Source organism: Apis florea, unplaced genomic scaffold, assembly GCF_048593485.1.
Source record: "Apis florea isolate Af1SG1 unplaced genomic scaffold, ASM4859348v1 contig_2272_pilon, whole genome shotgun sequence".
NCBI classification, from domain to species: Eukaryota; Metazoa; Arthropoda; class Insecta; order Hymenoptera; family Apidae; genus Apis; species Apis florea.
Window position 1 is genome coordinate 4,744,284 of NW_028256549.1, and position 25,036 is coordinate 4,769,319.

The following is a 25,036-nucleotide window of genomic DNA, read 5'->3' on the forward strand; positions in this document are numbered from 1 at the left end:
TCATCCGTTTGATGCAATGAAAATGTAATGTAGCGGAAAGAGAGAGAGAGAGAGAGAGAGAGAGAGAGTAAATAGCCGGCATAAACCGACTTCGTATAAATATCTATCGTATCTATCATACTACTTTATTACAATGATACTTTTTAGCGGCGTGCTTTGACACATTGTTGTTTGTTCCATAGGATAATTCCACGCGTGCATCCTCGAGTTATATCATCATATAATAACGTGTAATAATACATTTGCGATGGAATTCCAATTCCCCCGTCCGCTTCCTTGCCCGTTTGAAACACGAACTGCTCTGATTTATTGTTTGACAATTGTGGAACGAGTTTTCGAATTTCACCGATTTCTTTCACGAATTTCTTTCAGAAATCGTATCGTATCGCGAAACGAGATTCCGAGAGAAAAGAAAAGAGAAGAAGAGAAGTTGTGAGAATAAATGTCATCGTCGTGCACGCACGTTAGCCTCCAAGTTGACGTTTCTCTCCGCCTCGACTCGCTTCGCATGCACACGGTTCGCCCGAGAATTTCACTCGGACCAGAGAAACGACGACGACGACGACGACGACGACGACGACGACCATCGGTCGATCCCTTGATTGGCCGATCCAGTGTTAACCCAGAAATGCAACACACGCAACATTTTCCTCGCAAATTCCTTATAATTTGCCTCGAGCTTCTTCTAACTGATTGAACTTCGAAATTGCAAACTTTTCGAACGAAAATATCATACATTGCGCCAAGTCGGTCAACAGGAAACGGGGGGAAATCGTGATCGAGTCGAGTTTTTCCACGGTCGTCGGTTCAACTTGAAGCGTTTTTTCTTTTTTTTTTTTTTCGAGCGAGTTTTTACCAATTTTTCGACAAGGGTGGAATATTTCGCTCCGCTTTCTCCAAAATCCATGGTTTTTTTTTTTTTTTTTTTTTGGACTCGTCGCCCATTCAACGCGCGACGAATCCTTTATTATCCCGTACATTCGAGACGATGGAAAGAGTTCAATGAGATTTGTCAAAGTGTCGTTTTATCGTTCCACGAATTGGTTGTAACGAGTCGTCGTGTAAAGTGACGAGTTTGACTGTAAATCGGTCGAGGAACGTGTAAAGACTACCGTATTTCTTCTTGTGTTGTGAAATTAATGGAAGGAGTGATTTTTTTCTTTTTTTTTTCTTTTCTTTTCTTCTTCTCTCTCACGAATTTGACACGTATATATTTATACATTTTATCTGTTCTAAAACGATCGAATAAAATTTTTTTAAAAACGATACAATTCCATTTATGGGTGGATGGATCGTTAACGGATTCGTGGAACACTTTTAAAAGTATCGATTTTAGAGACTAGAGAAGGAAAAAAAGAAAAGTATTTATATCGAATCGAGTTGAACGAACGAAAGAGGAAAATAGATAAGGACGATTTTCTCGATAGTGTTCTCGATAATCTCGTCTCATTTTCCATTCGTTCGAGAAAATTCTTGGGTCGGGTAGGAAGGAAGGAATTTGAAAAATCCTCCGGCCTTTTCATAAATATCGTTCGACCCGAATAATCTCGGCGCGAATCCATTTGCATAAACGATTTTTTAAATTAGACAGCTTCCATCCATTCGTTGTCGATCCTCTAATACCCTCCAGCCTGTTTGCATAGAAATTTCTGATTATTCAGTAACAGTTGTCTACTACAGTGTGCGTCCGAGGCATGAATCGCCTTTGACACACACGCGCGCGTACATTCGTAAAATCGGTCGGCACGATCGGCGCATTTGAATTTTAAATTTCCTTTTCGTCGAACGGATAATAACCGTGGAATGTAACGGGCTACTCTTTCACGGCATGAAATATTACGGCGATCGTCGTTCGATTCGTCGTTTCGATTTTAGACGAGTTTATCGTTAGAATGTCTTACTTTCGAAAGATTTTTCGAATTCCTTTCAATGAAAGATCTCGATCGAGGAAATATTTTCAGATATTGTCGATTTGTCTTTCAAGCGGATCTATCTTTATTAATTTAGAAGAAAAAAGAGAACGAGAAACGAGAGGCGGAGGTGTCTGGAAATAGATTCGAACTTTTGCTTGGCAATCGATCGTCGCGATTTTTGCCGCTCCATTCACGAAAACGTTCCAACTTTCGTTTTCCCTTGGCGATGCGGGGAAGCTTCGTCGCGCTCGAGTTTACGGCGCTGTAAAACTTTAATCGCCGTTTCGTGTCGTGTCGTGTCGTGTCGTGTCGTGTCGTCACGTGTCGTTCGTTGTTCGCTGAGAGAGAGAGAGAAATGGAAAGCAGAGCAATCGGGATTACGTGCCGATTTTGATAAGGTTGCTGCCCCCATCGAGATGATGGAAAAGGAGGAAGGAAGGAAAGAAATTTCTTTTTTAGAACGAAAGCGAAAAGCAGCAGCAATTGCGAAGTATGAAGTTCGAGAAGGAAAGTATATTTATGCAAATTTTAAATGAGAGAGAGAAAGAAAAAAAATCCAAGTTGGAAACTTGTTTACCAATCAAGGAAACAGAAAACAAAGCGTGAAAGTTGATGGAAGTAAAAAGTAAAAGAACAATGAATGTATAAATTACAATGTTAATATTTAAAAAAAAAAAAAAAAAAAAAAAGAAAAAAAAGAAACGTACAAAGGAATCGCCTCGAGGAATTCGAATGAAACACGTATCGATAACGAAGAAACTTTTTTTTTATTTTTTTTTTATTCAATCGAGAAAGTTGACGTATCATCAGAAATACGTATCGTCGAAGAAACTTGTATATTTAGACGAAGAAAGTAAGCGAGAAAGAGAGACGAAGGATAGAAAGGGAGGAAAAACAAGTCACAAAAATAAGATCGATAAAAATATTATTAAACTCTGTTTACAACTTGTTGAGAAACAGTTAGAATCGATTCCGGAATTTCCGAGCATAGATAGATAGATAGAATCGGTTCATCGTCCGTTCGTGGCATTACGAGTGCGCGGCATTCACTGGATGATCTGAGCCGATTACCACCGCGTTTCCCCCGTTTTATGATATTTTTCAAACGTAAAAAAAAGGAAGTGGCGCGGAATCTGTGCCAGTGGGTCTCGGTCTTCTCCTCGCTTCATCCTCCCACCAGAGGCGCCTTCGTTCGAGGCGAGCAACTCGGCGAAGAAACGGGGCCGAGGGTGGGGGAAGCGGCGGCTCGAGTGGTGGGGGGTTGGGAAGGTGCATAGAAAGAGGAAGCCTCTGGAAAGCTGAGCCCGACTCTGCCGCTCGACCGCTCCGCGGCTTCTCCGAGAAACGAGATTTGAAAATTGTTCGAGGGCACGACGAGGCCTCGATTTCGAAATTTGATTCTTTTTTTTTTTTTTTTTTCGCAGAGAAGAATCGGATCTTGAACGATATTTCTTCGTTCAACTTAGAATAAAATATATGTAAATCGGTTGTAGCCGAAACGAGGAAACGTTGTATAATGTATTTATTATGCATCGAGTTATTAATTAACTCGCGTAGCTTGACTTTTCTAGACTTTTCCTCACTTTTTCATTGGGCGATTGCGATCACGAAACGCACAACTCCGCGAGACGGTTGGTCGAAAACCGACCGGTCGAACGTTTCACTTTGCACGATTTCTTACACAATCGGTTTGTGCCACTTGCGAGACACGCTTACCCACAACCAGCGTCCCGCCAACGCGGACATCCGGATCACGCGAGGGAGGGGGGGGGGGAGGAGGCGCCGTCATAAGTGGTAGCTTTTTGCCACTTTTATGCTCGTTAATCCGATCGATTAGGAATAGACGGGCGGAGGGAGAGTTTAATCGCGAGCGCGGAGAACTGAAATATGCAACGCACGGCGAGTGGCGACTCGTTGGCACACTTTCCTCGATCGGCTTCGATCCGATTTTCCTATATATATATACATATATATATGCGTGTGTGTGTGTGTATTCTATCGGATATTATTACGGTCCAAGCCTCGATTCTCGATTATCAATTTTGTTTCCAATACGAGTTTAAAATTTTCTTCTTCTCTCCACTCCTCTCTTCTCTTCTTTCCTAAATCTTAGAACGGTTATTTCGACGCGTATCGGAAATTTTCTTTCATTTCTTTGCTCGAGCGACAAAATGGAGCGGAATAACTGGTCCAACGTTCCCAATCACGAGTCGAAGCCTTTCTTCCTTTTCATTATTTTCGATCGAGCGACGGATTACTAACTAGATATCTTTGAAATTTCAGAAATGTTTTTTTTTTTTTTCTGAAATTTTATTCAAATTTTCCAGCGTTATTCGGAACCGATTGCAAAGTATCTTATTCTCTTTTCTCGATCGGACGGAAAGCGACGGAAGAATGGAGCAGACGCACAGACGACGATTGTTGTGTTTTGAGCCAAACAAAATTGGATAAAAATTTTTATTCGGTTGCGATAAACAAACAATTGAAATAAATAAATAAATAAATAAATAAATAATACAAAAGAAATGGAAGAAATGGAATGAGTCAGAATGAGAGAACGAAAGAAAGGGATCAGTAATAAATAAAAATTCTTGTGTGCGGTGAACGAAGCTCGATGATCGAACGTTCGATTTCTCTCCACCGTGTCCAGCGCCCGTCGTTTCGTCGTTCCTCCCGATCCATCGCAACCGCGTTCAATCGTTACGTTTTCAACACCTCTACGTGTCACGTGCGAATTCTTTAAAACCGTCACTTTCTAACGGAGCCTGTGCGTGCGTCAAGTGTGCGTCCGAACTGTCTTCGCTACTCCCATCGTCCCATCGTGTCATTGTCACCGTCGTCCTTGTCTCGTCTCGTGCTCATGCTCTCTCTCTCTCTCTCTCTCTCCTTCTCCCCTCTCTCCTTTCAATTAATTGAAATGGATCGACAAATGTATCGGTGCTGTCTCGTCTCGAAGAAGAGGCGACGAACGATGGCGGGTGAGGAGGACGGAGGATCAGGACACCCTCGAGTCGGCGAACAGGTGAGCGTATCCCCTGTAAGGGAGATCCACCTCCTCGGACCGCTTCTTCCGGTAATGGTGGTGGCCCACGTCCTGCGCGTACACCACGTGGTGGCCGCCGCCGCTCTCGTGCCCGCTCGCCAGCTTCTTCACGGCCACGATCAAGGAGAGCATCAAGGCCAGCGCGGACACCATCAACGCCTTCATTGCCAGCAGGCCGAGCGCGCCGAATCCCAGCGCCGCCATCATCTTGCCTGAAAATTGCAACCAACCAATTGTGATCGTTCGAACATTCAGACAGAGAACAGAAGAGAGAAATTTTTATAACATCTCATCTTAAGGTATTATGATAATTTTCTTCAGTTTTCAGGACGAGATTATCGTTATTAGGAAAAATCGTCTTACCCATCATGAGAGCGAGCATCATCATCCCGCCACCGCCGCCTTTCTTCCCGCCGCCGCCGCCGCCGCCGCCGCCCCCGAAACCTCCGCCGCTTCCTCGTCTTGCTGAAACCGAGACGAGAGAAACGAATGAAGGAACGAATATTATTCATCCCCCGCCCAATACATCGAATCTATCGAACCTTGATCGACCGGCAAACTCTCTTGGAGAGCGGCCTCGAGATTTTGGGGCAACAAGGCGGGCAGTTTGATCCTCAGCTCCCTCCCCTCCAGAAACTGCATCAGGCTTCCCACGCTGCCGAATCCCTTCATCAGCTTGCCCTTCCTCGACAAGGTTGGCTCCACCTCGACCAGGCTGACCCCGTCGAAGATCTCGAGGTCGGGCTGCTGGCTCGACCTCTCCAGAAACTGTTGCACGATCCTCCTCACGATCCTGATCCCGTAACAAGACACAGAAATATTCTTAGACGCGTCCGCGCCCGAGCAATCGGGCGGGAACGCCGAGGCCTCGTCCCTCGTCCCGTTGACGTCCGTCGCGCTAGCCTGACTCGCGATGCAAAACACGCAGACGACGGACAGGCAGATGGCCAGGCAACGGCCGCGCCGATCCCCGTGGCGCGACAGGACGAGCGCGATCCTTGCCCAATCCATGCTCTCCGCGCACTCGGACGATGCTCTCTTCCGACTGTATATCGCGACGACTGCTGCGGCGGTTTAGAAACACGCGGTTGGAAAATTGTCGGGAACCTGTGTGGAACCTACGGCGGAGGTCCGAGTGGTGCATCTCGGCCGATTCGTAGTCTCGTTTATATATACGTAGTTGTTACGTGCCGGTCGGTGATTGTAACTATGAAGAAGAGAAGAAAGAACAAAAAAAAGAGAGAGAGAGAGAAGGAAGAAGAAGAGGAGGAAGAAGGAAAAGGAAAAAGAAGGGAAGAAAAAAAGGAAGAGGAGAGGATCGGGGGCCGCCTCGACCATCCGTTCTCCTCTCGTTCTCGCGTTGCTCGCTCGTTGCGCGCCTGCATCATCATCGCCATCATCATCCTCCTCCCGCGAGATTTTTTTCTCTTCTCCCTCCTCTCCTCTCCGTCTTTATCTCCTACTCCCCTTACGTTCTTTTTTTTCTTCTTTCTCTCTTTCAATTCTCATTTTTCCGAAGCGAAAAGTTTCAGAGCGTTACGCCGCGGTTGGCTGCAACGCGCGAGCCTTTACGCCTCCGCCTTCCTCTCCTCCCGTCTCTCTCTCTCTCTCTCTCTCTCACACACATCGTCTCGCGCTCCCCTTATTCTAGATCACTGGATATCGCGCAACACCCCGCCCAAACGGAACGAACCTCGGCTTCCTTTCCCTCTTTCCGCGATTTAGTGGAGCAGAAGAGAACGTAACCGATTTCGAATCTCGGCGCGCGCGCGCGCGCGCCTCGTCTTATCCGCAATTAACGGCACGCGAGATCCGCGCCACATATTAGCCACGATTTTTAACGACTCGATTCACAAATTTTTCCTCTTTTCCTTCTTTTTTTCTTTTTTTTTTTTTTTTTCAGAGAGAAAATTTTCATCGAGAGACGTCGTCAACACGGATCGTCGTGGAGGATTCTCCTTGGATCGAATTAATTTTATTCCAAGGAGAGGAATGTGGACGAGTCGTTGTCGTTGTTGTTGTTGTTGTCCGGGTCCGGGTGATAAGCGGGTGATAGGAGAGGACGGGAGCAGAGGGAGGAAGGATCGGCGGTCCGGCTCGATCGAGACACCAGGCCGGGATCGAAACTAGTTCATCTTGCCGCATACCTTTCTCTTCTGTTCCACTTCCCTTCGCGTGCCGCTCGAACGATACACGCGGTATCGTATACGTGTGTATATATACGTAATGCTGGATGGTAGGTATAACTAGGCCCGGTTTGATACCGTTCGCCTCGTTCCTTGCCACGACGCCACGCCACACGGAACGTGAACGTGCGATCCTGTGAAACCCGATCGACGGGATGAGGCTTGGATGGACAACCTTTCTTTCTTTCTTTCTTTCGTTCTTTCTTTACTTCTTTCTTTTCGTTTCGATTGGAGGAGAGAAGATGATGATCGAGATCCCCGGGGTGGGTTTGGTTTTGGATCGAAATTCTTTTTCTCCTTGTTTGGACGAGTTGTGGAAATTTTTTCGGGGAGGGGAGGGGGTCGTTGTTGGGAAAAAGTTTTGGAAAAAAAGTTTTCGAAGGTATATATCGTGGTATATATTCTTATATTGAATTATGAGGTATTCGCGAGGTGGTGTTTATTACGATTGGAAAGAACAAACGTCTGAAAAGTCTTGAAATTTTTCATGTTCCTTTCCTTCAACAAGGTGGGTAAGTTTCTTAATTATTTCTCATTTACAAACTTGGTTACAGCTGTATTTAACTGTACTTAGTCAACACTTCTATATTTAGAATTCAATTATCTTTCTTTCCCCGTCAAAGTAGCTGTCTTTAATTATCCAACACCTTCAATTTAATATTTTACGATCGTAAATTTCCCCTTAACGACGCCTTTTAATATCCTGTGTAATGATCATCAAGTTTTTCAAACGACTGGACTCGAGTGTCCTTGTTTTTCCGTGTTAAAAAGACGAGAGAGGAGAGGAAGAGAGAGAGAGAGGAGAATTTAATCAGGCATCGGGTTTCTCCCCGGGATAATTCTTCCTGCTAATAAGCGAGGGAGGAGGACAATTTGGAACCGGAGAATCGGTTGGAGAATCTATCGTTGCGGACGTTTTCTCCTTTCGATAGACGAGGAAATGTGTGTCGGCAACAACAAGCGGCCGATCATTCAGACACAGACTGGTCGACACCATTTACGCGCGTCCAACATCCTTCTACGACGATAATAAGAAAAGATACGATCGATACGTCCAGAGATACTTTCTCCTCTCGCGACGAATTTCTCCGAATCGGGCGAAAACGCGCGCGCGTTCGAAACGAAACGAAACCAGGCCACTAATTTTCTCGATCGAGCGCGTAAATTCGATGATAAACGATCGAGAAAATGAAAAAAAAAAAAAAAATGAAATTGAAATTCCATTCCACGCGAAGTGGATCTTTTCGAATTTCCTCCCAATTTTGAAGATCATTCGAAGAATTCGATTATATTTTTATTATCGAAAATAATAATCTCGATCCTTTCGATCTATAATTTTATTATAACTTTTGAACGATTTTCTACGAATTCGATTTCGTACCTGTTTACGAATTTCGAAAGATCGTCGAAAAATAATTTCAAATTCTTCGCTCGCTATTAATTATTATACACAAAGTGTATTCCTTTTTCTCGTCTTTGTGTGATCCACGTGTCGATATTCTTTTTTTTTTTTTCTTCTCTCCAATTTATCGAGAATATATCGAGAACTGGGTCAACGATGACGTCCGCCTCTCTCCGATACCCGAAACCGAAAGTTGATCGCGCGAAGAGGAGGAGTAGGGAAGAGGGAAGGGAGAGAAAGAGATTCTTTCTCCCGGGTGTCCCTTATCGAGCCATCATCATCGTCGTCGTCATCTTCTCCTTCTTCTTCTTTTCGATTCTTCCCAATCGAGGCGGAGAAAGCGGCGAAACGGGGACGGTTTATTTGAATGAGAGATGCGCTTCGCCGCTACTTTTTCGTTTTCCCTTCGTCCCTCGATTTGAAAATCGCCTCCGAAAATCGACGAGGCTTCCGACAGCCTCGAACTTTCGTCTCGAAGATTCCACGAGTGCAAAGAAGAAATTCGATCCGAATTCGTTGAAACGTGTGAGTTCGTCTTTGTGTAATTCTTTTTTTTTTCTTTTTTTTTTTGTAAGAATACCGCAAAATTTTGGAAACTGGAAACGTTACGAGTTTTGTTAGTTGAGTTAGAAGTTGGAATAAACGTACGCTCGAGGATAAAGATTAGATGTTGTAAGTCGAGTCAAATTCCTAGCTCGAATCGCCATCTGGTGGTGTTGTTGAAGTCCCGCTAAGTTCCGCAAAGCGAAGCACGACGTGACGAATACCACGAATATATTGCATACATATTTTTTTCTATCCAACAGTTAGAAAATAATTTATCGAATTTTCGTTCCGTGCACAATCGGCCAATTCTTCTACCAGTCGAGATGGAATTTTTGGCGGTATAATTAAATTTTCCGTCAATCTTTATTGATTGCATTCATTTCGTAACGTATGAACCGCTAATAATTTCTGGATCTAAAATTAAAAAATCTGGAACATTTTTTTTTTTTTTTTTTTTTTATGTTACGTCTATCATTCTTCCTCCTCTTTTGCAAAATGTGGCCTCGTTTGATGAAAAATTGTGCGAGAGAGTTTCTCGTTCGAATTTAATCACGACAGAATGAACGATTAAACAGTGATAATGATCGAGTGATTGATTCGCACCTACCTTTCCGTAAAACAATTATTCGTTCTTTTATTGCATTCTTCGATAATTTGATAACACACAGTCTCCTTTCTTTTTCTATATATATAATTCCAATAAAACTATTAGATAAAATATGGGACGAGGATTAAAAAGACAAAAGTTTCTTCCAAATATTGGACTAGTTTTTTCCTCTTTTTTTTTTTATACAAGATTATATGCAAACATATATATATATATATAAATAACAACAAAATAAATATTTATTTATACAAGTAAGTAACAACGTAAATTAAACAACATTATTTTTACAGTTCTGCGCCTCGGTTGGCGAATAAGTTAAATCATAAATTAGTCGATAAATAGAGTATATAGTTACAGTTGTTATGGAACAGTCCACTCGTCGATGCAGTAGCAGTAGTAATAGTAGTGGTAGTAATAGTAGTAGTATTCCGTGTCGATGGGTGCGTCTCGTTCGTCCGTCTACCTATAAACGTGATCCGACCGCTCGATGAACTCGTGGGAACGCGATTCCTCGATCGAATTATATTCGCGATATATGCGAGTCTTCCCAACCGAATCGCGATCGAATTGAAACGCGTTCAAATAAAAAAAAGAACAAATGAGGAGCATATCGATTTTTTGGCACGAATAAAAATTGCATTAAAATATCGATGGCAACGCTATATATATATCGAATCCATTCATCGTTAACTCTACGAATCCCTCCCAAGATCTGTCCAAACTCTGTCCAAGTCTATCAGTCTACACAGTCGAATACAGTCGAGAGTAGCAAAGAGTTGTCTCGTTTCGAGACGAAGAAGAAAACAGAGAGGAGTGAAGAAAAAAGAGAATACGAAGAGAAAAGGCAAGAAGAGCGCGTGGTGTTGGCAAGAATTAATTGTGGCGAACGAGAAATGGCGTGAATAGCGCCCGGTTCAAATCAATCCATCACGTATCCACGGATTACTCTCCTTCCTTTTCCTCTTCTTACTTGGCGTGAGCCGAGTAGGCCAGCTCGTGGGCGTCGCTCTGAACACCGGAAACCGGCTCCTGGAAACTTCTCGCCCAACCGCTCGAGTAGCTGTCGCCGTGGCCGTGGTCCGAGCTGAACGTGTGGCTCGAGCTGTGATGAGGATGGGCCACCACCTCGTACGTCACGTGCTTCTGCTGGGAGAAGAGCTTCTTCAGGCCTATTATACCGGCCAGCAAGAGGGCGATCTTGGAGAGGAGCAACGCTTTCCCGACCAATAGAGCGAGCGCTTTGAACGCGAGGCCGCCGATCAGGCCGATCTTCAACACGGCCGCGGCGATCAACGGACCCATGTTGTTGTTCTTCTTCCCACGACCTGTGCGAAAAAATATTTGTTATCGCTTTCTTTCGAAACGATTCCACCGGGATCCGTGGTTGGATCGGGGAGGAGGAGAGTAAAAGTGGGGCGAGATCGTAATCGAGGATGTTTCATCGATGGATTAGAGATCCGTAGAAGAATCTCTTGATAGATCTCTTTTGGACGAACGAAATAACGAAGTCTCGTTGGAATTTCTTGTTGCTGTAACTGTGGGAAATATACTTTACCATCTTGGGCAGGGACGTTGTCCGCCCTCTCGATGGACAATCCGAGGTTGAACGATCCGTTGCCGTCCTCGGATGCGGAGACGACGACATCGTCCTCGGGCAGGATCCTCCACTTGATGCTCCTCGACTTGACGAACGCGTACACCTTGTTTGCGACAAGGTCGAGGACCTCGGACTCGTCGTCTTTGCTCCTCCCGGCCTCGAACGTGATCACCTCCTCGGACGCTTGGCTCGTTTTTCTGATCTCGATGTCGTCGGTCAGCTTGATGGACGCCTTCTTAAGCAGCTTGTTCATGTACGTGACCAGCTTGAGCATCACGCAGCTGCTCATGTCGTTTTGCGAGCACTTGGAGTTCAGCTTCCGTAGCAGCTCCTCCTCGTACTTTGCCCGATCCGTGAGCGTCACGGACTGCTGCTCGAGGACGCTCATCTTGTCGCTCAGCTTCTCCAACGGGGTTGCCAGGCAAGCGGCCAGCAACGACGACGAGATCGACAACAGCAACACTAACGTGGCCTTCATCTTTCTCTCTTTTTTTTTTTTTTTTTTTGCCTCTCTGCGAACTTTTCAATCGAATCTGCCGATTTTAAGATGAAATCGAGGAGAGATAGATAAGTACTCGAGAGATTACTCACTCGGCGAGAAAAAAGAAAGGTTTCGATGCGTTTCGAAGGAAGCTGGGTGGTGCCGCGCCTCTTCTCTGTCCCTTTGCTCGGCTGGTCGACGTGGCGGGTCCACCACCCGATGCGTGGATCGAGCGTAGCGAGTATTCTGAACCCGTCGTCTCGCCCCGGCCGCTTTTATATACGATGGGTCGAATAGGTTGCACGCGAAAACGCCGCGTGGTGCACGGGGGCGGCGGGTGGTGCCCACTTTTGCCTTTGATACGAGGTTGGCTGGTCGACTGGTGGGATCCATCGTGTGGCCTGCCTCCCTCTACCCGCGCGCTGATCTCGCCTCTGCGGAAAAGAGCGGCGACCCCCGAGAGAGATCCGACGAGGAGGCCCGCTGAAACTGGTTCCACCTTTGCCGGACACCTTGGGAACAGAGTGCCGTGGAGCAGAGTGTAGAGCAGCGCGCGTGGAGTAGAGTGGAGGTCGGCCAACACACACGTGACCGATTCCTGGACTCTCCTGGTGGTGTTGTCCACACACGACCCATCGCGAGAACCGTGTCACGGATGTGGAACACGGTGCGCCAAGTGGCCACTTTGTCAGACCTCGACACTCGGCCGCCGATCCCGATCGATCGATCGATCGATCGATCGAATCCAACATTTCTCAAGGGTCTGTGTTTGCCAGAGATCCGAGAGATCTTCTCGAACGTTTTTCTTTTTTTTTTTTTTTTTTTTGGTTAGCCTTCGAGTTTGGTGAGCTTTTTGGGAGAGGAGGAAGATTTAAAGATTTAAAGATTCGCGTAGAACGACGATGTTTTGTTTTTTTTTCCCCCGATTCAATCGAGAGAATCGAGGCGGATACAAGAGTCGTTTTTCCAAGACGTTTCCGTTTTTGATTCGTTTCGAGGGAGGAGGATCTCGAAACGGGTCGAGAAGGAAATGGAATCGAGGTGAAAAATATTCTGGAAAGCATTATTCTCGGGGGGAGGGAGGGGGGGCTCGTTATGTTACGCTCGTAAAGAAAGTAAATATCGCGTGCCGTAATAAGAAACAAATTAGGGGTGGGGCAGGGGGAGGGCGTGTGCGCGAGACGAAGTGTGCCAAGCGTGTGCTCGGAGCACACTTCCTCCTTGCAGGACCGCTGCTCGCGAACTTCTCGCGAGATTTCTTTTGCCTGGTTTCGTCGAGCAGTTTGAGAAGGCAAAAAAAGAAAAATAACACGCGCGCGATCTCTTTTCCTTTTTGGTCGTTGGGAAAACTGTTGTTAACCCGGATAAAAGTAAAAAAGTAGGAAAAAATCGGACGGAACAAGTAATACGAAACGAACGATCGAGATGAACGAAGGAGAATGATTCGTTCGAAAATCAAATATTTGATCAACGCGGTGAAAAGAGTTGAGATTGAGCGTAAATAAACGGATTTTCTCGAGGATCTTGGAAGAATCATTGGGATATTGAATGGTAGAAAGTTGGAATGACACGGTGCCGTGTTTGCGTACCGAATGATACGCGGCTTCGTGGCGGAGGAGCGAAGTTATTGGCGAAATCATCAAGGATCGGATCCACGGCATCGCGTGTCGTCGAGATACGCCGGTTAAAACTAGGCGTGAAGTGGTGGAAAGACGTGTAGAAAAACACCGATATCCGCTTCCCATTCTTCGAATCGGGTAGCTAGCTAGCTTGCTACCTGCTTTCCCGGGATGGCGGGAAGAAAAAAGATTTAATCTTTTAATCGAATTACGAGATCGTATCTCACGAAATCGAACTTGTCGTTGAAAAGTTTGAATTCTCGCCCCCTTTCAATTTAAAATTTTATCCGACTTTCGACTCGTCGACTTATCCCTCGAAACTTTCAAATATTCAAATTTCCAAGGATAATCGGTCAACCGCTCGATAAATCACCCGGTGAAATCTAATTCGTTCCGTCGGTGAGATTAAAATTCGATACCGAAACGAAACCGCTAATCCGCATGACCTGAAACGCGAACGTCGTCATCGTCATCGTATTCGAAGTCGAGGATTTCGCGCTACGCTAGAATTTCCATTTGTCGAGTCGAGCAAATCGATCGCTTTGCGTCCGTATCCGATCGCGGATGGATCCAAACTCGGTCCATCATCATGGGTGGCGAGCATGGATCTCCGAACACCTTGGCTCTTCGATCGGCAAAGTGTTGAATGTTGAATGAAAGAGAGGAAGAAGAAGAAAAGAAAAGGAAGAAAAAGGAAGGAGAAGTGTGCCAGCCGCGGATTCGTGTATATGGTAAACGATTATTCGACTCGATCTTCCAATCCCCGGAAGGTGTTTTGGTTAAACGGTCCGAGGACCGTTACCTATCTCCATCGAAATTTCCAATTCGTCATCAGTTTTTTTCGACGCCCCTCCTCGTGATGGAGGTGATGGAATATGTTCGATCGTTGGTAATTTCAATTAGAAAATTGGAATTTTCGTTTTTCTCAACAAGAGCTCGGTTGTTCACATACGATCGAAGTGCAAATCGTTGCATTAAACACTCTTAGCCACCTTGCTTGCCTTCGCTTCGTCCGAGACGTAGAAGACATCTGTCTTCTGGTTGAATATCCACTCGTCGAATCGCATCTTATCTGAGTAAACACGCCTAACTGACCAGGAAAACCGCAGGCATGTACATCGTTCGGTCACATTCATCCAGGTAAAAGCAGGCATACTTTCGTGCCAAACTCTCGTTCATCCAACTCGACGTATTTACGCACGGTAAAAAAAAAAAAAAAAAGAAAAGAAAAGAAAAAGAAAAAAGAAATATTCGGCCTCCTAAGCGTTTCATCATATTCGATCCGTTACAATTGCGAGGAATCATTCCGTGGTCGTAATCGTTTCTCCTCTTTCTCTTCGTATCGTATTTTCGATTGAATTCGAAAAATAATTCTTGTCGAAATAATATAACGATCGATAATAAATTCTCGATCAAATTATCGGATTAAATTATTCGTTGTCTATAATTTCAAAATTACTTTCTTCTCGAAATTACGAAGAATCGTGCAAAGATTCTCTTGAATCTCGAAAAAAAAAAAAAAAAAAAAGGGATCGCGAACGAGTCACGTGCGATCTTTGGTCGATTTGCATTGCTCGAGTGCCTTTGATATCTACCTGTTTCGTTAACTTTCTCCTCGGTAACCTTGTTCCCTCATTTTTTTCTTTTCTCTCTCTCTCTCTCTCTCTCTCTCTCTCTCTCTCTCTCTCTCTCTCTCCTCGCGCGATTCCACCATTCGTGGTTCGGCGATATGGTCGACACACGCACGCGGGAAATTTCGTTTCCCTTCGTGTGCATCGTGGACGAAATTGGACGAATTGTTATTAATTTTTAAATTTGTTAACGGAGATGGGAAGACACGATTGATTATCAATGGCAGGCCATTTAAAAGTGAAATCATTTAGCGTTTCCGGCCGTTCAGATCGCGATTGTGGATCAAAGAAGACGTGTGTTGGACGAAAGAAGAAAAAAGATGGTGGAACGAGTTTACGTCCTGTTTTAGAAATTTCTTTTCCTTTGAATACAATTCAATGGAATTATAGAGCACGTTCCGTTCCAGCTCTATTCAAGCTCGAGGCAAGAAGGGGAAGAAGGAGGCAAATTTTACGAAGGAATCTTAATCTTAGTGTCGCTCGTGATGAACAATGAATGAACAATCGATACTTTAAGAATTCGATCCATGGAATCCGGCTCTCTTAAATCCAGACTCGATCAATTCCAATCCTTCCGATCTCGAGAAAGATCGAGAGATCGTGGCGGACACACGCGCACGATAAAAAGCGCACGATTCCATTGTGAGACTGGATGATACGTAAAAACTGGTTCGCAAAATCGATTGTTTTTTCCGTGTTTTCCGTGTATCGGCCGCTTCCGGTCTTCTCTGTGTGTGCTCGAACGAGGCCACTTGGTCAACAGGTCCGCTCCATCCGATTCTCTGGATCGCGAGTGAGAATCGCGTCGAACCGGTTGCCTCGTGCACTCTCGTTCCGTCTTTTCTCACCACGAGAGAGAAACAGAGACAGAGAGAAGATTTTCACGCGACTTCGAACCACGCTTATCGTTTCACGACGACGAAAAAAGAAGAAGAAGAAGAAGAAGAAGAAAGAGGAGAGGAGCGAAAGAATGTGAAGTGCTGCTCGTTGTTCGATCGAGGCTATTATTTGGAGGACGACTGGTTTTCCCGTGTTTGCACGAGTGGAAATGTTTGACGAGAGAAAATGGGGTTTGAAGGGTGGCGAGAAAATGGAAACGGTCAATATATAATGACACGTTATTTTGCGAAAAGTTAAAATCTTTACACTATATCTTTTACAAAAGATTTCGAATATAGAAATTTTGCGAAAAACAAAGCTTTTAATTTGTCTTTCGATCTAATCTAATCTTGAAATTTGCGAACGATAAATTTTCATTGTTAGGCAGAGGGTCAAGATACAAGACTTGTCTCTCGCGAGTATCGAAGTTGTTGTAGGAATTTTAGAATTAAAAGTAGCTCAGAAATATCTCAGAAGGAAGGAAAGTACAAAGATTAACGTATTTTTAAATTAATGTTTACATTGTTGGGATAATGTTTTGTCAGCGTATACGACACATCTATATAAAATATATAAAGATACGCACGAGTGTGCGATGGTCCTTCTTTTCGTCCCCATTTTTTGACGGCTTTGCATGGGTTGAGAAAACGTGAACGTGGTGGAAGGAATGCGGAGAAACACGAAAACAGGTAATGCGATATTAATTGAAATTTTATACGACACTCCGCTCGAGCAACTTTCCATTCAGGAAGATATTTCAATGAAACAACAACAACAACAACAACAACAACAACAACAACAACAACAACAACAATGTCTTTTAATTCCGCAATATTTTTTTTGTTATAATCCTTTTTTTACTACTTAATTATTAATTTTAATTATCGTAAGAAATGCCACGTAAGATTAATTATTATTAACGAGAAAAGCAAAGAAGTAAAGGCGATCGATTGTTATTTAAATTTTGTGAAAATTTCCGTTATTATTCCTTTTATTTCGTGATATTAATAAATATCTATATAATACGTGAATCGAATCATAGCTAGTAATTAAATTTATGAATTGTATTAATTATCCGAAAAACGATAATAAATCTAAAATCTTAAAATCCTATCTAAATGTATACGAAATAAAATTATCACATCTTATAATTTTCGTACATACACACACACACACACACACACACACATACTTATTCATAAATTTATAAACGAAAAGTGGACATAACTGATCACTTGTATCGATAAAAATTCGATTATCGCGTTCAACGATGGATGGCATGGATTTATAATCTAAAAAGAGAGCTCGTTATTCCTTGCATGAATTGTCGAGGATGAAATTTTTTGCAAAAAAAAATTCCATTCCAAACGTATGATAATGATGTAATAAAAATTGTACCGTTGCATTATCAGAAACAAATAATACTATCAGGTGAAGAAACGAAGAAGAGAGCGTGGGTCAAAAATTTTCGAAATTCAATTCTCTTATGACTGGTAATCCCTCTGGTAGCCTCGATAAGCAAGATCCTGTCCATAGGTGTCTCTGTGATATCCGGCTGGATATTCGGGGCCGTGTGGATGCTCCCCGTAAGGATAACTGTTTTCCTTGTAATACGGGTGGTAAGCTATGCCACTTTGAGTGTAGACGGGCGGGTGGTAAGTCTGTGTGAACGGTTTGTACAGTTTGAAGAAGCCGATTAAACCGGGTATCACGATCGCCAGGAAGCCTAGGAACTTCTTGAAAGAGGCCAGGCCCAGGATCAGAGGCAGGAACAAGAGTAGCTTGAGTTTGAACAGCTTCAACACTAGCAGCATGGGGATGAGAAGTCTCTTGAATTGATTACGAGCTGTTGGGAGAAGAAACGAGATTAACAAAGTGTAATATTGGAAACAGATCCAGTAAATCCACGTTCGAAGTTCGATCTTAAAACTTCAACGTGGAGAAATTTTATTAGAAAAAGAGTATTTGTTTTTGATTTGAAAAGAATCGTTCGTGTTGTACGTCGTGAATCTTAAGGCTGGTTATTTTTTGCTCACAGAAAAGGGTATCCTTTTTGTTCTCAAGAGTATCGATCTCGTCGGCGATTTCATCCAAGAATCGTGGCGCGTACACTTCGTTCTCTCCAGTTTCTTCGGCAGGCACGTGCAACTCGATAGCCACGGTTTTCACGAACTTTTCAATTTTTCTCAGAGCGAACTTGATCAACTGATCCCACTCAGAGTCGGTAGACCTGAGAAAAAAATTGAGAAATTAAAATATTTGCTTCGACTAATAAAACGAAACTATGCGTAGATATTTTTTTGAAGCTATACCTCGCTTCGCTGGAGTATTCATACGGTTGACGATTGACTTCCTGCACAATGTCATTTGACATCCTGACCACCTTCACGCGATCGTTCATATCGTAGCGAGGCTGGTCGAAGAAATCGGAGAAGTGAGCCAAAGCCTGAGATTTGAAACACTCGGCCAGATCGCCGTTTAAACATGCTCGATTCGTCTTGGCCACGTAAGGATCCTGTGCGTCTCGTCCTGTTCCTAGCCCTATCCAATCGAGAAGTCCCTTTCCTTGCCGCGTCTTGTTGAAATTTCCCCGCGATTCTTCCGGCACGTGATTCTCTAAAAATCGAATCAAGCGAATAAATTTCTCTTCCGCTTCGACACGCGTGTTGCCTTCGATTTTTCGAGTCGAAAAATTTTACAGTTTGGAATTTCAAATGACTCACCGCGTGGCTCCTCGGAGGTATCGCGTCCACCGGAAGTTCCATCCTCGAAAGTGACCGACAGACACGGTGCCAACAGCACGGCCAACAACACCAGGCAACCTTTCGTTACCAACAATTGCACCGGTCGCATGCTTCTCAGCCGTACACAATCCTGCAATCACGTTTCTTTATCGACACACTCGCGGCAACATCCTCTCGCGAAAATATCCTCGCGAACGAAACCCTTAGCCGGACACCATTCCGGTTAAGAAAAGAAGCCGCACACCCTTTTTTCGACTCGAGCGAGGAAGGAAAATGAGTTTGAACAACGAGAAGATCTATCTTCCTCTCCGAATCACGTCGAGTGGCGACTGGATCGGGTCGAACGACATCGTTCCAGGGTAAAAAAAAAAAGGGGGGGGGAGGGGGAAAAGAAAGAGAAGAAAAGAAAAGAAAAGAGAGAGAATCACGGCGATCGTGATTCACGAACCGCGGTCGAACGTCTGTCTGGAGACGTTCAAGTTGGATCGTTAACCACGCGGCGGATCTCCAAGTTCCGTTATTCTCGGCGGACCAATCGCGAGTCCTGGTTCAAAGGAACCGGGTCCGTAACCTTGTATTCCGGTCGCGCGTCCATCGCGTTCGTTACGCCGATCACGCATCCTCCTTAACCGAATTCATCGCGCGCGACTATAATATCCTTTTCTAATCGTAACGTTTCTAATTGCCTGGGGAATGTTTCACTCGACTTAATCAATCATCGAGTTTGAGAAATGGAATTAGTTGTGGTACACTATTATACTAAACTGGTACGATACAATAACTGTTTGGAATTATCAAAAATCTCACCATCTTTCTTTTCACTATTTTACTTATAAAAATTTGAAAATCGATCGGTTTCGAGTCGAAGAAAAGAGAGAAAGAAATGGTCTCACCTTCTCGATGGAGGAAAATACAACGGGGAGGATGGACTTGGAGCGATCGGCTCGCGTCTGTTCCTCTTTATTTATACGGAGAGGAGATCCGCGTGTAGTGAGAGGAGAAGGAAGGATTGTGATGCGGGGGCAGAAAAGCGGGAGCACGTAAAAATCGAGAGTGAAAGCGGTCCCCCGGATGTGGGACCGGAACAAGCGGTTCGGTTTCGAGCGAGCAGGGAGGAGTGACGAGAAGAAGTCGTTGGACTTTCCTTCGTAATCCACGATCGAGCGTGCGTCATCGAGCTGCTCCTTTCGTTTTCTCTCCCGTCTCCAGCATATTCGTTTCGTTAAACCGTGATCGACTAGTAGATAGTCGACCTGTTCGTGTTCGAATTTTCGAACGCAAAAAGAAAAAGAATTTTTATTCTTTCAACAGAGTCGGTCTTTTACGCAGCGTGAGATAGCTTTGAAAAAATTTTACAAACAAAGATTTCCTTGTCCAATTCTAAAATCCGTTGCAATCTCTGGAACGAGTACGTTCGTTTGTAATCCTATCCTTTCCTATCCTCCAAAACTATGAATAAATGTATCAACACCTTGTATAATGTACAATTAAATTAAACGAATTAAATTCGAATTAACGAATTACCTAAATGAATACAGTTACTGCCGATATGTTTCGTAGCCGCGCGCGTGGACGAAGAAGAAGAAGAAGAAGAAGAAGAAGAAAAAAAAAAGAAAGAAGAAATCGATAGCGCATTCACACACAATTTTATTGACGCACTGTACAAAGAAAGACTTCGGTTGACCCAGAACTCGGCCCGACTCTCTCCGACTTTCCTGATGGAAATATTATATTAATAAATTAACAGCCAAACAGTCTCACCCTTGGCCGTAATAAATAAATAACTAAATTCGTGGAGTTTGGATCCGGCGTTAATAATTGAATACGATTGAATTAATAAAAAAAAAAAGAGAAAAAGGTGTTCATCGCGATCTCGAACTCCACTCCGTGTGATACTTTGCCGATTAATTAAACTACGCTAAATCGAATTGCTCGTTTCCCTTTGCCGGAAAATCGTGGTGACGTTGTATACATCAGATACCATAATTTTCCACGTCGTTGACTCTATATGATCCAGTTACCTTTGAATCATCGACGTTACATTCGTCGAGAGAGAGAAAGATTATTTTAAGAATCACTTTGTTTCTTATCTCGACTAATTGTCAGCGATTCAAAGATAACTCGAAATCGATCGAAGAACAAAGACACGCCTTGTATCGTGCGTGTCTCTGATCCAGATGCAATTATTCATCGGACTCCCCCCTCCCCGATGAGTCCCCTATTGCGCAAGTAACGATACACGCGTTTCCAGCCGTTTCGTGTACCGTTATCGACGTAATTATCCACGTTCTTTCGTTTAATCGCTTCGGTTTAACTGTCTCTTCGACACCTTCTACGAAACGATCCGTCATGGTGTACAGTACGTGGACAAACACCGAGCTCGAGACTTCTCGAATCTCTCTACAGAATAATAATCCTTGTGAACAACACAACCGAGCGGAGATTTCAATGCCCGCATATGAGAATATGGACTGTCGTGGCTATCGAGGCAGATATTGTAAAAGAATCATATTTCGAAAATAAAACTCGTCCCATTCTCGAGAATCGAGCTCCACTTGATCCTTGATTGAACGCAGAGAAATATTTGTTCGATCGTAAGATCGTAAGAGTGAAATAACTCGTCGATCCAGAGAATCCGAATATCTTACAACTTCCTCGCGTGCACCAGTTTGTCGATGTCCTGATAGGTGGCGAGCATCGCCTGATTCTGCCTCAGATTTTGATCGTCCCGCGCGATCGCGCAACTGGAGTAGGCTGCCTCGCACTTGACCCCATCCTGTCCGTCCTTGGCCGCCTTCATGTACCGGAAGAACCTGAGCACGTCCGGATTGTCGCTGCTCGGCCTCCTCAGCTCGTTCAACTCCCTGGACAATTGCGCCGAGACCAGGTTCGAGTAGGGCGCGTATCTGGCCGGGCTTCGATACATGGCGCACACGGCGTACTCCCTGCAACCCTCGCTCGTGTGGCCGAGGCGCGAAAACACCGCGTCCAGGCGGGACAGCAGGGGCGAGTAGAAGGGATCGTAGTTGGTCAACAGCAACGAGCTCGTAGGAATCTCGTGGAACACCTGAGACGAAAGTCGATCGAATAACTGTTAATTGTGTTAATTGTTAAAGAAATGGAAGAATCACACTTTGGAGCGATATTTGAAAGTAATCTAGATCCAAAATTCAATATATATCGGCGTTGCGTCGAATTTGAAAGAGGAAAATCGAAGATTATATGGTATACTGCTGCTCGTAATAATAGTAGTAGTAGTAGTAGTAGCTTTTACCTTGAAATCTTGCTTTTTAGAAAGTCCATTAGCAGCGACGTGCCTGGTGTAGTAACGATCAGCGACTGCGTTAGCGTGCGTCATTCTGTGATCGGTGAAGGAATATCTGGAGGCGATTTCTGCTGGGGCCTTTTGAGGCTGCATCATTCCTTCGTCGTACATGGCGGAGGCTGGCAGAGTGCCTACCGGCTGCCTGGTCAAGTAGTCATCGTTGTACAGATCGGAGTTATCCTTGAACTCGAAACTCTCTTCGGGCTGGGCCGTGGTGTGAGACGATTGCGCGAACGAGGAGACACCTGAAACGGGAAGAGGAATTCGTTCATTCGTTTCGTCGACCGATTCGTTGGAACGGAAGGATCGAAGAAAATTGTGCTCACCTTTTCCAACGATATTACCGATACTCCCTATGATACTTGGCAGGAAAAGTGCGAGCAGGACGCTCTTAATGATCTGTACACCGAAAATGAGAGGTAGCAGCAGCTTCTTCAGGCCGAATGCTAGAAAACCAAGTCCGAATCCTGTTAAAAAGGAACTCTTTCCCTGAAAGATGGCTGAAAGCAAAAGTACCAGCGGTATTAAAGCACTGCGGTTAGTCCTGCAAGCCATGCTGCTGCTGCGCCCGTCGCGTCCTATATCTCTCTCCCTCTCTCTCTCCCTCCCTCTCTCTCTCTCTCTCTCTCTCTCTCTGAAAATCACTCGACGTGAAAAAAAATTGTAATTTTAATCGAACCGAACATCTGTGTGACAATTAATTCTTTCAGCAGGTGTGGTCAAGCTGCAATTACATCCTTCTTTTTTTCTTTTTTTCTTTTTTTTTTTTTGTTCAGCATGTTTCAGCGAGAAAGCTAAAAGGATCGGTGGGGTGCGTTCGCGTGAAAAGCGGATTATCTTTGAGAATGGACGGCGATCCGTTCGTTCGAGCTTTGTGCGTGCACCTCACTTGCAACGAGTAATCTGTTTATCTCGCTCGCTTGCGGGCCTCGATCATCGTCGAGCACGAAGAATTTCGCGCGAACGAAATAGTGGAAAGTAGGCTTCTCCAACGAGAGATTGAAAACGTTTACTTTTGCTCGCGCGTTACGTTTCGGAAAGGGTCGAGGAACTCGCCTACTTTCTCGAGGGAAGCAAACTTCGATCCTTCCTTCCTTTCAAACACGAAACGAAAACGGAAGAGAAAAATAAATAATAGCGAGAAAATCGGAGGAGAAGTTAGGAGGATCCGTTTGAAACGAAATTTCGTGGAATTGGAGAAAATTCGGAGTGGAAGGAAGCGATTTTGCAGCGTCCATAAACAAAGAGCACACGATGCCGTGAAGACGAGGGCTCCCCGAGTGCGAGGATTACGAAAGCGTGACACGTTCACGCGGACTCACCGTTCAAGAAGTTTCTAGCTTTTCTACCGGCTACCAACTCCTGCCTCAGACGTATCTTTACCACGTGCTCTCTCTCTCCGCCGCCCCGCCGCCGCTCCTTTTTACCTTTTTCGCCCTTCTCCCTGCCGTCCTGCCATCCGCTCCCTGTGCTCAACGTCGCGTTGCCGGCCGCGTCCTCCTCCCGCCGATCCTGGGGCGACGACGTGGTCGAGTTCTCGGCCACCGCCCCTCGAGATACGTGGTCGGTTCGCACGATTTCGTTCACGTTCGCGTCCAGTTTCGTTGGTTTGCCGGGCACCGATTGGTGCGGGTGGCTATCACGCTCGTCGCTGGCCAGCGAAACCTCGTTCTCGATGGCGTCGAGTTCTCGGTGGCTGGTCTCGTTCAAGGCCGCCACGTGGTCCTTGAACCCGGCCGCCGCCAGCCACGCGATCGCCAACACCGCGAAGATTCTCGTCGCGTCCATCGTTCTCTGACTCTCTTTCCCTGTCTCTCTGTCCCTGTCTCTCTCTCTCTATCTTGCTCTCCTCTCGGCTAGCTACTTTTACTGGCAAGACGTAACTGCATCTCGGTCCGTGGCTCCCCTACCTGCAATAATAATTTCGTTTCGTTTCAATCGTGAGCCAGAGATTGAAGAACAGTATTTGGATCGTTCGATAATTACAGTTTACGAATGCTTGTTTGCTTATTGGATTTCGTAGAAGGGATAAGAGAAGTGCAGAGGAATCGTGGCTTTTACAGTTGCGCAAAGATACAGGTAAACAGTGTAACAGTATCGATCGTGAATAAAAACAACGCGATCCCGTGCAACGGATCATTGAACTGTGGCAATATATATATATATATATATATACATTCTAAACATTCCGTGTATCCATCGTGTGTTTACCTTTCTATCTGCTTGTGAATGTAGGGAGATGTTTGTCTCGTAAGATAAGCAAAATTGAAAGAATTCACGAGAGAGACTCTTCGTTGTACACTTTTACGTCGCGACACGTACGAAACGACACGAACGAATCCGATCAGCCATCGAAGCGTATCTCCGATCGATTCGCATTTAACGATCGTTCGAAAAATGAATTCCCCAGATTTGTTATCGAAGAAGCAACGTCGAAGACGGAGCCTTCGTGCACGATGGTCGACTCGGGCACAACTGGCGAGTCTCTCTCTCCAGTTGGATCGGTTGGGCAGATCCGATCTGGGTTACCCGGCCATTCGTCTGCCCGTCCCTCTGTTCTTTCCTTTCCACCTTCTTCTCCTCGTCGTCATTCGCCGGCCCAACTCCCGCCATACTTCTCCCGTCTCCTTTCATCCACCGCGCGCAACGCTTCCCGTCCTCCTCTCATTCAAATCGAATTCTCGACGCGGGTCTAACGATCGCCCGACCGATTTCACCGCTTGGAATTTCGGCGTCCCAACTTTTCCTTCCTCCTTTTCTGCCTTCGTTTTCTTCCGTGCCCTTTGCTCTTCGCTCTTTGATTAACTTGCTTTTCTTTCTTTCTTTTTTTTTTTTTTTTTTCAATTTTTGGAATTACGACGAGATATGAAATTATTTTTTTTTTTTCTTCCTTTCTCGTCGATCCAATTTTCCTCCACGAAGAAACGTAGAAAGAAATTCACGATCGCTCTCGCCGCGAGGAGGAAGACCACCAGCCTTGCTCGAGGAGAAATTCTCACGTGAATCTCACGTGACGCTCGAAGCTCGCGCGGAAAGCTCGTCGTGGAAAATTCCCGGCGCAAA

The 25,036-nt window shown here is 44.8% G+C and overlaps 4 protein-coding genes across 8 annotated transcripts; all 4 read right to left on the minus strand.

The window, feature by feature from the left end:
* Positions 1–4,356: 4,356 nt before the first annotated feature.
* Positions 4,357–6,228, minus strand: LOC105736110 (uncharacterized). Its single transcript, XM_012489458.2, has 3 exons — positions 5,499–6,228; positions 5,320–5,421; positions 4,357–5,168 (listed from the first exon to the last, which is right to left on the minus strand). Exons 1-3 carry the CDS (start codon positions 5,965–5,967, stop codon positions 4,909–4,911), a joined length of 831 nt encoding a protein of 276 aa, XP_012344912.2. The 5' UTR covers positions 5,968–6,228; the 3' UTR covers positions 4,357–4,908.
* A 3,608-nt stretch (positions 6,229–9,836) lies between these two features.
* Positions 9,837–12,056, minus strand: LOC100863228 (uncharacterized). 2 transcript variants are annotated; one of them, XM_003695796.3, is made up of 3 exons: positions 11,886–12,056; positions 11,253–11,813; positions 9,837–11,022 (listed from the first exon to the last, which is right to left on the minus strand). In XM_003695796.3, the coding sequence occupies exons 2-3, from the start codon at positions 11,770–11,772 to the stop codon at positions 10,664–10,666; spliced, it is 879 nt and encodes a 292-aa protein (XP_003695844.1). In that variant the 5' UTR covers positions 11,773–11,813; positions 11,886–12,056; the 3' UTR covers positions 9,837–10,663. The 2 variants fall into 2 exon arrangements, with proteins under 2 accessions (XP_003695844.1, XP_086773727.1); XM_086917601.1 differs by having other exon boundaries at positions 11,253–11,827; positions 11,886–12,029.
* A 4,541-nt stretch (positions 12,057–16,597) lies between these two features.
* Positions 16,598–19,618, minus strand: Osi2 (DUF1676 domain-containing protein Osi2). Its single transcript, XM_003695795.4, has 5 exons — positions 19,542–19,618; positions 18,628–18,778; positions 18,217–18,520; positions 17,941–18,134; positions 16,598–17,750 (listed from the first exon to the last, which is right to left on the minus strand). The coding sequence occupies exons 2-5, from the start codon at positions 18,755–18,757 to the stop codon at positions 17,389–17,391; spliced, it is 990 nt and encodes a 329-aa protein (XP_003695843.1). The 5' UTR covers positions 18,758–18,778; positions 19,542–19,618; the 3' UTR covers positions 16,598–17,388.
* Positions 19,619–20,275: 657 nt separating this feature from the next.
* On the minus strand, positions 20,276–24,467 carry Osi24 (Protein). Of its 4 annotated transcripts, none has more exons than XM_086917606.1 (5): positions 24,185–24,467; positions 23,401–23,883; positions 22,300–22,419; positions 21,923–22,218; positions 20,276–21,715 (listed from the first exon to the last, which is right to left on the minus strand). In XM_086917606.1, the coding sequence occupies exons 2-5, from the start codon at positions 23,759–23,761 to the stop codon at positions 21,293–21,295; spliced, it is 1,200 nt and encodes a 399-aa protein (XP_086773732.1). In that variant the 5' UTR covers positions 23,762–23,883; positions 24,185–24,467; the 3' UTR covers positions 20,276–21,292. The 4 variants fall into 4 exon arrangements, with proteins under 4 accessions (XP_086773732.1, XP_086773731.1, XP_086773729.1 ...); XM_086917605.1 differs by having other exon boundaries at positions 22,300–22,473; positions 24,185–24,450; XM_086917603.1 differs by having other exon boundaries at positions 23,296–23,883; positions 24,185–24,450.
* Positions 24,468–25,036: the final 569 nt, after the last annotated feature.

Coding starts and splice junctions, on each gene's coding strand:
- LOC105736110 (XM_012489458.2), bottom strand. CDS start 5,967: ATGGATTGGGCAAGGATCGCGCTCGTCCTGTCGCGCCACGGGGATCGG. Junction 5,422..5,498: donor GAGTTTGCCGGTCGATCAAG/GTTCGATAGATT, acceptor TCTCGGTTTCAG/CAAGACGAGGAAGCGGCGGA. Junction 5,169..5,319: donor GATGCTCGCTCTCATGATGG/GTAAGACGATTT, acceptor TGCAATTTTCAG/GCAAGATGATGGCGGCGCTG.
- LOC100863228 (XM_003695796.3), bottom strand. CDS start 11,772: ATGAAGGCCACGTTAGTGTTGCTGTTGTCGATCTCGTCGTCGTTGCTG. Junction 11,023..11,252: donor CAACGTCCCTGCCCAAGATG/GTAAAGTATATT, acceptor TTTTTCGCACAG/GTCGTGGGAAGAAGAACAAC.
- Osi2 (XM_003695795.4), bottom strand. CDS start 18,757: ATGCGACCGGTGCAATTGTTGGTAACGAAAGGTTGCCTGGTGTTGTTG. Junction 18,135..18,216: donor GAATACTCCAGCGAAGCGAG/GTATAGCTTCAA, acceptor TTTTTTTCTCAG/GTCTACCGACTCTGAGTGGG. Junction 17,751..17,940: donor CAAAAAGGATACCCTTTTCT/GTGAGCAAAAAA, acceptor TTCTCCCAACAG/CTCGTAATCAATTCAAGAGA.
- Osi24 (XM_086917602.1), bottom strand. CDS start 23,761: ATGGACGCGACGAGAATCTTCGCGGTGTTGGCGATCGCGTGGCTGGCG. Junction 22,474..23,295: donor AGCTAGAAACTTCTTGAACG/GTGAGTCCGCGT, acceptor TTTTGCTTTCAG/CCATCTTTCAGGGAAAGAGT. Junction 22,219..22,299: donor CGGTAATATCGTTGGAAAAG/GTGAGCACAATT, acceptor TTCCCGTTTCAG/GTGTCTCCTCGTTCGCGCAA.